The sequence below is a fragment of the Panthera onca genome, chromosome D3, assembly GCF_046562875.1.
Source record: "Panthera onca isolate mPanOnc1 chromosome D3, mPanOnc1 haplotype 2, whole genome shotgun sequence".
In the NCBI taxonomy this organism is placed as follows: domain Eukaryota; kingdom Metazoa; phylum Chordata; class Mammalia; order Carnivora; family Felidae; genus Panthera; species Panthera onca.
In genome coordinates, this window is record NC_138350.1 from 14,791,130 (window position 1) to 14,805,191 (window position 14,062).

Sequence of the window (14,062 nt, forward strand, 5' to 3'; positions counted from 1 at the left end):
CACCCTGTATACATACACTTAATGTTTATATGAATGCCTGGGGACTTTGGAAGAAAAGGAAAAAAAAAATGAAAGGATAAAGGTTTTACTCTCTTTCCTTTGTTTACTCCCCATTCTTAACCTTTCCCTCTTCCTTCCAGCTGACCCCTCGCTAGGCTACTCCCTGAGAGACACACACATGCATGCAAACACACACACACACACACACACACACACACACACACACACACACCAGCCAGGACAAGCTAGGGATTTTTCTTCTTGTTAATCAAAAGCTGCTGAAATTCAGAAATCCCACATTGACCTTGAGGTAAATAGAAAGGCTTTCTCCAAGGCAGAGCTGCTCTCAAACAGCAGCATTTGTTCAGTTGACCTTCAAGGACTTGGTGAGCATACATGCTATTCCATCCACTGTGGCACGACACAGTATATGTGGAGTTACCTTCCTTCAGTGGGGGAGGATGGAAAGTTAACGAGTGCATGATTACAAACAGTGACAAAGGCTCTGAAAGAAACAGGGTGCAGGAAAAAAGAATAAGGGGGATAGAAAGGAACTTACTTAGGTGGGGTAGTCAAGGAGGGCTTCTCTGAAGAGGTGCCACTTAAACTGACACCTGTAGGACAATGGGGAGCCAGCCAGGCAAAGGACAGGAAAAGGAAGAGGGCACAAATCTTGAAGTGAGAAAATGTTTGGGACATTCGATGAACAAAAAAAGGCCTGAATGGCTTTTTCAAACTTCAAGCTGCGACCCAATAGCGAGTATGACAAGTGTGTTGCTTTTCTGTTTTGGTTTATCCAATGAAATGGAATAAAAAAGAATAGACAACACTGGGATGTGCCCTTGGATAGTGAAGCACTGTCACAGAAAACTTCTGTTTCCAATACCATAATTCATTACATTTAAGATGCTATCAACTGTAAGACATGGCAATTTTATGTACCATTAAGAAAAAAAAAAAGGTGTTGTTGAATAAGCTATGACATGTTTATGTCCATGTGACTAGAGAGTCATATATCAGCTATGACTAAGATGGATCCTGATTTTACATACTTTGGAATCAATGAAAGAATATATATATGCTCCCTTGTATTAGACTGTAGGGTAAATGTATTCTCGGTGGGTAGTGGTCAAACAATTTTTGGCTAAAGCACAGCAAGAGAAGGAAAATGTGGCCCAAGATTATGGTAGAGAGGCAGGCAGGGACCAAGTCACTTGAAGGCCCAGAAAGGAGTCTGGGTTTCATTCAAAATACCATTAATCAGAAGCCAATGGAGATTTTAAAAAGTAGAGGGAAATGATCTGCTTGTCACTTTGTGGATGCTGTAGGAAGAACAGATAGAAATAGGAAACAGCACGGAAATAGAAATAGAAAGCAGCACGGAAACCAGAGGAGGCTGTTGCTGTCATTCAAGAAGGAGATGATGGTGGTCTGGAGTAGGATGGCGGCCAAGGCACAGAGAAGTGGATGGAAGTGAGTTCTCTTTTGGAAGCATAGGAAATAAGACTTGCTGCAGACATTGGAAAAGGAAGGGTCAAAGATGCCCTGAGAGATCTTTGACTTGAGAGACAGGGTATCATTTGCTTAGCTATGAAACCTCAAAGAAGAATCTAATTTGGGACAAAGGCAAAAGTGGCCTTTCTCTTAAAAAAAATTAGTCTCCACCAGAAGGTCTATAAAAGAACTAAGTCAAAAATTTTAGAGGTGTGGGGCACCTGAGTGGCTCAGTCAGTTAAGCGTCGGACTTTGGCTCAGGTCATGATCTCGTGTTCATGGGTTTGCCTCGTCAGGCTCTGTGCTGACAGCTCAGAGCTTGGAGCCTGCTTCGGATTCTGTGTCTCCCTCTCTCTCTGCCCCTCCCCAGCTTGCACTCTCTCTCTCTCTCTCTTTTAGAGCTTTGATGTATTCTCTAGTATGTCTACTTGCCATAAATTAATATTATAAATTTATAACAGCAGATAAACCATAAACCCACAGATGCAAAAAGTTCAAAGAACCCCAAGCACAAGAAACATGAAGAAAATTAAGCTACATCACCTCACTATCAAACTGAGTAAAATTAGTAATAAAGAGAAAAAGCTTAAAGCCAGTCAGAGAAAAACACAAGTTACATACAGAGAAATGGAAGTCAGATTTCTCACCAAAAAGTGGGTTAAAAAATGGGGAGGGAAAGGGGGCTAAAGCAAGTTAGAAGTCAGTAGAACATCTTTAAAGCACTGAAAGGAAAAACAAACAAACAAAAAAACTCTTAAAATTTGTCAATCTAAATTATATACCCAGCAAAAATACCCTTCAAAAATGAAGGTGAAATTAAAGACTTCTTCAGATATAGAAAAGCTGAAGGAATTTGCCACCTTCACTGTAAGAAATGGTAAAGAAAGTCCTTCAGGCAAAAGGAAAATGAAAACCAGAAATATAAATCTACACAAAAGATTAAAGAGCACTTGGAAAATGTTTTGTTTTTAGGCTGTACAGACTCACAGATTCATAAATAAAAAGTTATCATTTGGAATCAACTCTCCAGGGGTGCCTGGGTGGCTCAGTTGGTTAAGCATCAGACTTGAGCTCAGGTCATGATCTCATGGTTCATGGGCTCAAGCCCCACATTGGGCTCTGTGCTGACAGCTCAGAGCCTGGAGCCTGCTTCGGATTCTGTGTCTCCCTCTCTCTCTGCCCCTCCTCCACTCACGCTCTGTGTCTCTCAAAAATGAATGTTAAAAAAAAAAAAAAAAAAGAATCGACTCTCCACATAATTAGCCCACGTTTTTATGGAAAACTTATCAGACTATCTTTTTTCCCAAAAATCAATCTGCTTCAGGCCCAACAATCATACAAGAGATTTACTGACTTAATGGGGCATGAATACCATTTATCCAAAATGGGAACATGGTTCTACCACTGAAATCTCATCTGCTGTAAGCAGCAGCCTGGCCCCCAAAGACCATCCAACTCCCTCGAGTATACTTCCTAATCATCAAGGACAAAAGGCACGCATTCTCCCAAGGAAGAATAAGGCCCTACGTTAACAAACCTAAGAGCATGAATGAGCAAATTTTTTTCTTTAAAGGACCAGGCAGTAAATATTTTTGGCTTTGAGAGCCATTCGGTCTCTCTCACAACTACTCTGCTACTCTGATCTCATAGCAGAAAAACAGCCATACACAATGTGAAAACAAGTGGGTATTCCAATAAAACTTTATTTACATAAAAGAGGGAGCATACTGAATTTGGCCCATTGGCTGTTGCCTGCCAACCCCTGATTTAAATGACTATTTGGTGTGAAATCTCTCAAAGACAGAAACGGGAAGCTGACAGTAGAGTGAACCCCTTCAAAATGAACTTCTTCAAAGCCTAAGCAGTGACCATGAAAAAACTCACTGGCCTTGACTTAGGAAGAGAGGCCCTATTCAACTTTTTTATTAATAGATTTTCCAAATAACACTACTCCTTTAAAAACGTGTTTAACTTCCCCCAATGTAGTCTGATATTTCAATCACTAATACTGTTTCATTTCCATTAAAATCTACCATTATGAGGCCTCTGGATCATTCTGACATATCAAATGGCAGTCCTCTTTGAGGATCATTATGACTTGATTTATCATTGACTGTGAAATATAAACACAAAATGTAGAACTGATCCTATTATGACTGCTGGAGGTTCTATAAGCATTTAACAATTATTGAACTGATCTGAGCAAGAAAATGTCAAGAAACATGTTTTATGTTTCTTTGAAATAAGTTGTAAAGCAAGCACACAACAAAAGTTCACACAATACTGTATATAAAGATAAGAAAATATGTAAGACAGTCTTTAGATTCTCTTAATGAAATATTTGAGTGTTAATTGGATATCAGGTGCTACGGGGAATAAATATTTACACTCTTCAAAGGACCCTGAAGAGCTTTTGTTTATGTGGGTTATATTTATCTATATTTATCACTTAAGAAATTAAAATGGAGATTTTTTTTCAAACATTTATTCTTTCTTTTAAAATAGCATTGCTTTTGCACCACCAATGCAAATGTTAACACACTGAAAAATGCCAAATGACATCTTAGTATTATTATGAAAATAGGGGCGCCTGGGTGGCTCGGTCAGTTAAGCGTCCGACTTCGGCTTAGGTCATGATCTCACGGTCCGTGAGTTCGAGCCCCCTGTCGGGCTCTGTGCTGACAGCTCAGAGCCTGGAGCCTGTTTCAGATTCTGTGTCTCCCTCTCTCTCTGCTCCTTCCCTGTTCATGCTCTGTCTCTCTCTGTCTCAAAAATAAATAAACGTTAAAAAAAAAAATTAAAAAAAAAAAAAAGAAAATAATATGAACTTGGGGAACCCCAAGGGATCCTCTGACCCCACTTTGAGAACTGCTGACCTAAGGGTTGGGGGGCAATTAGGAAGAATGCACAGGCTACAGCCTAAAGACTAGAGAGGCACTCTTTTTTAGGAGTACTTAGGTCTTCACTGATTTAAAGAAAGTTACAAGAGGAAGAAAAAAAGAGAATTTAATGCAGTCTTGATGAGAGAAAAATTCCATGCAGAACTGGAGAAAGGAAACTAGTGTTTAGATGTCTGACCATCTTTTGGGGCCCATGGTCAGGATTCTAGAACACTCAGGCTTCCACACATGCCCCCAATTCTGTATCTTGCTTATCATGCCAGTGGCTTGCTTAATTAAATACAAGGATTGATATTTATGTAAAACAAATGAGAGTATGCAGACTCATGATTTTAACAAACCAAAGAGGATGACATTGGGATCCCATGATCACGCTATGCTGGATCACTCCTTTCATTAGTGCCTCTAGCTTTGGACTCTTGGTTATGCAGCATTAGTCATTTAACCAAATCAGTAAAAGAACGTGAGGACAGGGACACGAGGCGTGCGTCGTGGAGTCAATGCTGATGTACACGGGGCCTACACCACGCCTTTCCCTGCATCCACATTCGGAATGGCACATCACATCACACATCTGTCTGCTCTAAAGTGTGCAAGAAACATGTCAAGGAACATCAAATTCTCTTCCTCAGATGAAGGGATGGGGTCTTAAATATCAAGTCGAGGTGGAAAATTCTCTCTTCCACCAAGAAGCATTGAAGCACCTTAAAAGCATGGCTTTTTTTGTTTAAATATGACTCTCCTGTTGGCCTCCACCTTGATTCATTCTCCACTTTTGATGGCCAGTGAATCTCCAAGCAAACTCAATTGACAGGATGGCTAAAGTTGGAGTGGGTAGCAAGAAAACACGAAGGAGACCGACAGTCGCTTCCCAGTGGGCCCCAAAGCACTTCTGCAGTGGAGGGAGTCAACGGTACTGGGTTGCATCTAATCTGCTCCAGGGGCAGAAGCCAGAGTAACTGCTCCCTACCCTGGCCAGGAGATGGCTGCCTCTTAAAATTAAGCAACAATAGCCCATTTGACTATTCTCTTTTATTGGTAAAACAGCCTGCTATGAAGTTCGCAAATCTCCTAGACCATTTTAGGTCCAGCTGATTTAATTTGACTGATGCTTATGTGGGGGGCCCGAACTTGGGCCTGAACAATGAGACCGAGTCAGGGTACTGCATCTATGGCCATTTTCTCTTTCTTTCGGAAAATACATTCTTCAGAACAAATTCAACAAAGCCATTCAGGCAACAGCTGCATGGGGTCCATCACCACGTCCATGGGACATAATCGAAGAGAGGGGCAGGGGGAAGACCCATGGCCTCAAAACTGGACTGAGGCAAGTTGATATGGGGTTTGGATTCCTGCACAATAGGCTACAAACAGCTGTAAGGTATTTTTCCCTGCCATCACTTTGAAAAAAAGCCCTGTTTTCCAAGGCATCTTCATCTGCAAGGGTGGTAGAGCCCTAGTTTCTAGACTTAGGGAGGTTTGTTTCTTTATTTTTTTCATAAGATGCTCGGAGGCAGTGATCTCATCTGACTAAATTAAGTCGTGACTTGCTGCTGTGAAGGCTTCCAGCAGCCATTAGACACAGCACATTCCAACCAGCAGCAAGGCAGGATTTAAAGACTAATTTCCCCACAGATAAACAGCAGTGACACATGCTCTATTTTATACCCTCCTCCTTCTGAATGGGCAGGATAAGATGCCACCACCCTCCCTCCCAATCCCAACAGAGCAGTGAGATAAATGTGTCCTTCTCCTCCGCTCCAAAGTAAAAGGATTTGAGGAATTACAGGCCAATCCCCTGGGGAGAAAAGGCTAAAGACACAGCACTAGGCACATGGTGAGGATTCATTAAGTATGGATTAGATTACTGGTGTCTCCTCTATCTTTCAGAGCGTGGGTGGTTCATACAGGGGGGACAGTATTAATATACAATGCATTCAATATAACCGTGGTAAGATTTTAGGTGCCTCCTTTAGCAGCTAAGAAATGCTATCTGGCTGTCTCCCTCCTCATCTACCCAGTTCCAGAAAGCACATAAGTCTTCTTGGCACACAGTCTTTTATATTCATTTCATTCCTACCTCCATATTTTTCTTATATAGACTTATTTTCTCTATGCCTTTTCTTTCTTATTTTATCTTGTTATACTGTTTTATATCTTCCCAAACTGCTCTGAATCCATTTTGAAACAAGGCAGAGTATAAATAAAAAGATATCGTGACTGTTTTGTTCGCCAAACCAAGTACTGAGGACACATGGCATATCACATAATGAGTGTTCTCACGGGGACAATAGAAATTAAGGTTGCAATCAATATCTGAACTTGGTGAAAGTCCTGGAAAATCTGGGACGCACACGTACTTCCTATGCAGGAGTTAATCCGTATCCCCAGGATCCCGGAAACCCCCGTGCCCTAGACGGGTTGCCCTGGCACTGTCAGATCACGCTCCCAATTTGGTTCAGATAACGGGGTCCCCAAAGCCAACAACAGAAGGTAACTTCTAAGGATGAGATCGGTTTTTAAAAAGAAAAAGAAGTACACACATTACTTTCAAACAGGGTAAATCATAAGCAACAAATGTGCATGGCCATCTGTAGAAGTAACCCCACTCTAAGAGATGCTGAGATGTTCGCTGATGGAAATGGGGACGGCATCCAAGATGAATCAGAGTGAATAAGGTACCCACCGAGCTACCTTATTTTAGAAAACACTAAAACCCAATCAGCTGCATTGTGCCCTGCCCACGGAAGAGGGTACCCTGACCAGCAGGCATGACTGTGTCTGTGCACTTGGCAAGTACACTATGTTACTACCACCGATGTACTTGCTTGGCTGATACTAGCCATTAAACGCCTTCGGCTTTCTGTGCCGAGTCCAGGTCCACCAAGCGGCCCTTCCAGGAGAAATGAGGTTTTTGAGAAGACTTCTCTGAAAGGGGGAAAAAATGTGAAGATTAGCCACCCGGAGTATCCCAGGCAGCTCGGTGGTTCTTTTTTCCACTGGAAGTTGATACGCTGGCCTTTTATATGTAAGATTCTTGTCAGTTTTACCAGCCTGGGTCAGCCCCCATGAGAAGGATCAACTGTGGGAAATTGACCCAAAACGTCCTATTTTTAGACTTCCAGAAAGAACTAAGGTCTAAATCCAGTGTCACCCTCCCTTCTCCTCAAGTTCTACTTCCTAAGCACACTCTTCAGTTGAATAAACTAGTGTCTCACAATGAGCAGAGAGGCCAGGTCCCTCTTAGAGAAAGACTCTCATTCAGAAGAATCTTTTCCATCCAGAACATACGAGATGCGTACATAAGACTTGAAGCAGAATGTACAGCTTTAAAAAAAAAAAAAAAGTAACACAAATGAGGCTAACCAATACAAAAATAGAAATGTGGTAGAAAGACTACGATAAGGTAGAAGATTTTTTTTTTTTTTTTTTTTTTTTTTTAACGATTATTGAAACCTAAGTAGAAGATCCAGGAAAATGGACTTCGGCTCAAACTAAAATTTTAAATACAATGATGATTATTTTAAAAAGAGGGAAGACGTATAAATAGAAGAGGAACTTCTCAAGATACTAAGAAAAGGTCAGATGTTAACCAAGTGATGCAGTATACCAATTCTCATGAGGGAGGAGCTTATGTAAGCCCGCTTTCTGCTCATTACATATCTCTAAGGGATTGCTTTTTCTCTCTTGGGATTTCTATGAGGGAGCAGGTCTCCTCAGCGCCATGCTCGTGCCGGCTGAGGCCTGGAGGAGCCTGAAGGTGCCCGTCCCCAGGCCTACCGTGAGCGCCTGGATCTCTTCTTCCGCCTCCGCCGTCGTCTCCTCCAGCTCGGTCTTGGCCTGGCGAAGCTGGCTCTCCAGGGCCGCCCGGGCCGCCTGCAGGGCCGTCAGCTGGGACTCGCGCTCTTGCAGGGAGAGTTGCAGCTCTGTGAGCTGACGCTTCAGCTCCAGTTTCTGCTCCTCGTGCTCTAGACTGACCTGAGAGGGGCGGAGAGAGAGACGCACACGCTCACGGTCAGTTGACCCTAACTACAGAGAACGCAACCGACTAGTCAAGCTAACTGACTGACCCTAACTAGCTGAGACGCAACTGGCCGTTCAGCCTACATCTTGGTTGACTGATGTGGTCATGGATTCAAATTCTCAGCACTCAACTGAGAGGGAGGAAATGCCGTAAGATGGACCTGACTTCAGGAGTCTCAAAAATGACCAGAAGTAAGAACGTGTAAGAGAATGTCTATACGAAGCATCCCTTACTTCCAAATATTCAAAGGCTTGGGGAGGCTTCAGAAGAAAAAGCACACGGCAAGAGTCTCAAATGAAAAGTATGACAAATACTCTAATTAGAAAAGCATTTAAGGGGTGCTTGGGTGGCTCAGTCAGTTGAGCGCCCAACTTCTAATTTTGACTCAGGTCATGATCCCAGGGTTGTGGGATCGAGCCCTGCGTCAGGCTCCACGCTGAGCATGGAGCCTGCTTGAGATTCTCCCTCCCTTCCAATCTCTCTCTCTCTCTCTCTCTCTCTCTCTCTCTCATTCTCTCTCTCCCTGCCCCCCCCCCGCCCCTCTTCCCCACTCATGCTCCAAAATTTAAAAAAAATAATACAAAAAAAGCATTTAAAAGTAAATGGCTATAAATAACACCATATTGGTAACAAGGACACCTTTACAATTGGGATAAAAATGAAACAACCAGAATTGAATTCTATTCAACTCAATTGAATTGATTCTGTTCAGTTCAATGAATTCCTGCTCTGATTTGTTCGCATTAGGTAACCCACATTAGGTCACATTGTGAGCTAATCATTCTTTCCTCCATCTGCCCATCTATCCTTCTATCTACTCAATGTTTCATTCATTCAAGAAGAGTTTACTCAGCAACTTCCACATAAAAAGGAATATGAAGAGGAAAGACAGTTTCTGCCTCTGAGTTGGAGGAGAAATGAAAACCAACCATTACCATATATGTGGTCAAGTGTAACGGTCAGAATATGTAGGGACGTCGTGGGCACACAGTGGAGAATAAAGAAGGTAACTCTCAGTGTACTTATTGAAGAATTTACAGGAGCCAAATGAGCAAACAGGAAAGAAAATTCCAAGCAGAGGAACCAAGACATCCAAAGGCATAAAGATGTGGGAGACCATGGCCTAATCTACTGACCTAACAAACACTGACAAGGTTGTCCTAGGGACCAGACCCTGTGTCAGACTTTGGGGACGTCAAGCAAATAAGAGGTGTCTGCTGCCCTCAGAAAGTTCACTGTCTAACTGGTTCTTCCAAGAGGTACACAACGTGACGATCTAGACAAAGAAGGCCAGGGGGACGCAAAGGAGATGTTCTATCCAGAGAAGGGTCCCTGGAAAAGGTGACACCCAAGTCCCTTAAGGATGAAGAGAAGGCTTATAAAAGATTAAGCCTACAGAGCCAACAAGATTTTGTGGTGCATTTGAGGTGGGGCAAGAGACACAGGACAGAGGGGAGTTGACAGTGACACCTGAGCTTCTGGGCAGGTGCTCTGCGCAGTGAGACCACTGTTACGCCAGAGAACACCAGGGAACATGAGAAGAGCCGGTCTGAGGAGAAAGGTAAGAAATTCGGTGTTGATGTGATGAACTTGGGCAGCGAGGGAGACATCCAGGTGGAGGTGTCTAACTAACCTCTACTGGGACAGTGGGTCAGAGACTCACGAGAAAGGTGTGGGCTGGCGATCTAGATCTGGGAGCCCTTAGCCAGTCAGTCAGTGGCAGCTGAAGCCAAGGCTGCGCTCTCCCGCTTGTGAAGATGGTGGCGACCTGATGGCAGTGAACTCGGGGCTCACCCGCAAGGTGCCAGGCACTCCTTTAGCTCATCTCATCCCGTGACAACCCAGAGAGGGAGGCACTGCTTACTATCACCTCCATTTGACACACGAGCACGCTGTGGCGCTGACACACTAAGTGGCTGAGCAAATGTCACATAGCTCAGCAATGGCGGGGCTGGCTTCGAACCCAGAAGTCTGCCTCAAGAGTCTGCTACTTGCTGTTTGTCTTATTAATATGCCAGCAGTCAGAGCAGGCAGTGACTCCACCGGCGGGCTGAAACATTCCCCCGAGACCACTTGGCAGAACCAAGGGAGGCAGGTGACAGCGAGTCATGTGGAGGTGGGTGAGCAGGACGCCATGCAAAGACAGGAGGAGTCCCCCCCCCAGCCCGGGCCCTGCACCTTTGCCACTCCACACACTTCGCTAGGGAAGACCTCACACTGCACACACAGGGTCGGGGAGGCCCAGGGCCCTCTAAGGTGGAGAGGCCTCTGCCCCCAAACTCAGCAGCAGCAGGCAGCAGAGAAGGTGGACCAGCCTTGTTATGTTTAAAGCTAAGCTCCAGAACTCCCAGGGGGTGTGACAGCACTGAGCCTCCTATAAACGTTCTAGGTTGCCCCACCTTCCTTGGGGGAGCTAGCTGGATCGATTCAAAAGGAAAAAAAAAAAAAACAGATTCAAGGGAAAAGAAAAAAGCAACTCGTTTTTCCTGGGGCATTTTAATTGTCCAGATGAGCGACAGAGGCAGGACAGGTGCCGCAGTAAGAGAGACATTTGTGGAAAGGGAAGGCAAGACAGCCAGTGTTCCCACGCTCAAAGAAATCAGAGTTATTTACACTCACACTCTTAAGGCTGACACCACAGGGAAATGTTGTTAAACTTACTGAACAGTAAAAATATAGCCTGGATAATAAAACTTAAACCACCATCCAAGGCTTCCGGACAACCCAGAACCACCATTCTGGAAGTGTCAGAATCACCTGGAGACTGCTAAAAATGCAAATCCCAGCTCCCCCTGTCCCCCAACATCCTATTTCATTCAAAAAAAGCTAAGAGACCCAGGAATCTGCATTTCAAAAGACACACCAGATGATCCTAAAGGACCCATGTACACCTGGACCACCCTTGAAAAACACGAGACAATGCATTTTTTTTTCCTGTCCTTTGGGGGACTGGCCTCATTTTCACGCTGCAGTACAAAAAAAACCCATGAGTATTCCCCAAGGTTAGTCCTCAGACCTCTGTCTGCTTAACAGCCTTTTCCTTGAGAGAGACCATCTGCTCCTTGAAGAATTCCATCACAACTACCCAAGACCTACGAGGCTCCGGGAACTGTGTCTCCTCTCCCAGCTGGGATGTCCTACTCCCGACGACCCCTCTCCTGCACTCCTCTGTCCAACCAGCCAACCCTGCCTGCGAGCCGACAGCCCCCAAGACCAGAGATGGGGTCTGTCTTATCACCACTGCTGGCACATAGCAAGGCATTTAACAAATACAGTGAGTACTGTTCCACATGTAACTTCACAGCCTCAATCACCCTCAATGTGTCTACAACCAAATGTGTTGTATTTTCCTCCCCAAAACTTGGCTATGTTTCCCAGCTTCCTTATATCTCTGAAGTGAACCACCTTCCATCAAACCTAAGATTTAGATTTGTCTTTTCATCTTCCGCTGTCACTAGGAGACCGCTCCACTGTCATGAAGCCACCCTACGTACCCGAGTGCTAAACTCCCAAGCATGGACTCAGTCAAATACATGACCCTCGTGACCCTTGCTAAATCAGGATAAGGGAGGAATCACTCTGCCCTCCCGGCTCCAGTTTGAAAAACACATCCGTTTACATCATCCTCATGTGACCCTAGCGGGAAGATCCATTATCATGGCCATCTGACAGATGAGAGACCTGAAGCGCAGAGAGAACCAGGCTACCCAAGGTTACAAAACTCACAAGTGCAAGTGGGACTCTAACCCAGATCGGGGACGCATGACACCTCTCGTGTGTATACTGACTGACGGACGCTTGACACCTGGCTGGGTTTGGAGCCCCACCCCCCAGCGAATCCTCCTGGGGGAGGGCCCCTCGCTCTCACCTCCCTCAGCCTCGTCTCCAGCTCCAGCAGCCGGTTCTTGTCGCTGTGGTCTTGGTGGCTGATTTTCTCCAGCTGCTCCTCCAGCTTTCGGTTCTGGGCCTCCAGTTTCCCTGCCTGTGTCTCCAGGTAGAACTTCTGCTGCCTGAGTTCTGAAATCATCTCTTCCTGGGCCTTCCTGGTGGGGGTGGTGGGAGGAGCCAAGCAAAATCACAGTCTTGTTAGAGGTGAGCACGTTCGCTCAGAAGGGGCACACAGAAACAGAGAGCAGCACGTCTCTGTAAGTGGGCATGGATGGTCATTGCCAGGTTAGCTTGGTCTGGACTCAGCCTCGTGTGCATGATCCCAGTTTGGGGGGCTGGGGCCCATTCGGTCCTCACTGTTCAGAGGCCCTCATCTATTGGCTACAGGAAGGTCCCAGGGGATGCAAGGGACACTAACATTTCCCTCCTATGGTAGACTTTTTTTTTTTGAGTCTGTCTAGGAGCAGAAAGGGGCCACTTTAGAGTACAAGACTGCCCCAAAACTCATGAAGGCAGGCCCTGGGGAAGAAAGAGCGATGAGGAGAAGGAAGGTACTCCTTCCGCTTGTCCACAGGCCTTGCTCACCTCCCCACCAGACTGTTCACAAGTATCAGAACCTAGAATGACTTAAAGACCCAAAAGCGGCCTACTAAGCCGGTTTAGGTGAAAATGGGAATGTTTTAGATCTCTCAAGAGACGTATCTAAGGGGGGAACAAAGTCCCGGAGATGCTAATTCTTTGGGGGAGAAGATTAAAATCAAAGTTCTCCTAGAACACGGGGAATCCTTACAAACCTCATGCCCCCGGGCCTGACTTACCAGCGGGACGGATGGCCCAACCAGGCTAATCATGGGAGGCAAGTCTGGGGAACAAGGACCACAGCTTTCCAAAAGCCACCTATTAATAGCCCTCATTAGAGAGAGCAAAGCACTCTGAAATCTGTTGGCAATTTGAAGTATTTAAGAAAACCCAGCTCCAAAGAAAGGGCATGGCAGAATGACATGTAAAAGAAGGCAAAGCTACACAAGTATAACCAGGTCTGGGACAAACTACAGAAGTAATTAAATCTGCTCTGGCTTCATCAGACAGAAGAATGAAGTTTATGCCCCAGGAGAGAAGACCAATGTGTCATCATGCACGCAGGTAGAATGTGAATACTTACATGTTCCTCTGGGTAAAAAGACTGCTGTTTGCTGCAAGTTTATTGGCTTCTGAGAGTTCCACAATCCTCTGTTCCAGGGATCTGATCTTGGAATCCATAGCATTGATCATCTGAAACACAGGGCGGCCTTTGAAACCTCACACACAGACAGTTCTACCAGAATGAGATTAACTCAGGCCGTGGGGCCGGGTAAAAGGCTCCTTGAAATGTAGGTGATCTGACCAGAGGTAACAAGGGAGGTGACTGGACTGTACCCTGAGGGTCACAGGTCTTACTGCCCAGACAATGGCACTCAGTTTTCTCCAACAGAGATGACACATCCCCACACTACCCAAGCCGCCTGCATTAAAACCACATAGAAGGACCAACTTAGGAACCCGTCATTCTGTGAAGAAGCAGGCCTCATTAAACCCTGTGTCATCTGCATGGGCCCTGGGCCTGCCAGAGCCTCTAACTTGAACCTGCAAACTCATGTTTCTCATCGCCCATGGGGCTGTCGTTTTCTAAGCGATCCCTCCATACCCGGCCACCGTTGCCTAGATACTCTACATCAAAGTTTTGCCAACTTAATAAATCATAAGAATCAGGGAGGAG

General features: G+C 45.0%; 1 protein-coding gene across 16 annotated transcripts in view; it reads right to left on the reverse strand.

Annotated features, from left to right (window-relative positions):
* The window catches only part of CIT (citron rho-interacting serine/threonine kinase), a 162,206-nt gene that overhangs the window by 49,045 nt on the left and 99,099 nt on the right, over positions 1-14,062 (reverse strand). For all 16 annotated transcript variants that reach the window (XM_081790717.1, XM_078435727.2, XM_078435726.2 and 13 more), the window contains 3 exons: positions 13,469-13,578; positions 12,287-12,461; positions 8,175-8,372 (listed from right to left, as the gene is read on the reverse strand). In XM_081790717.1, coding sequence (XP_081646843.1) covers positions 8,175-8,372; positions 12,287-12,461; positions 13,469-13,578 — 483 coding nt within the window. The remainder of the gene's footprint in view (positions 1-8,174; positions 8,373-12,286; positions 12,462-13,468; positions 13,579-14,062) is intronic.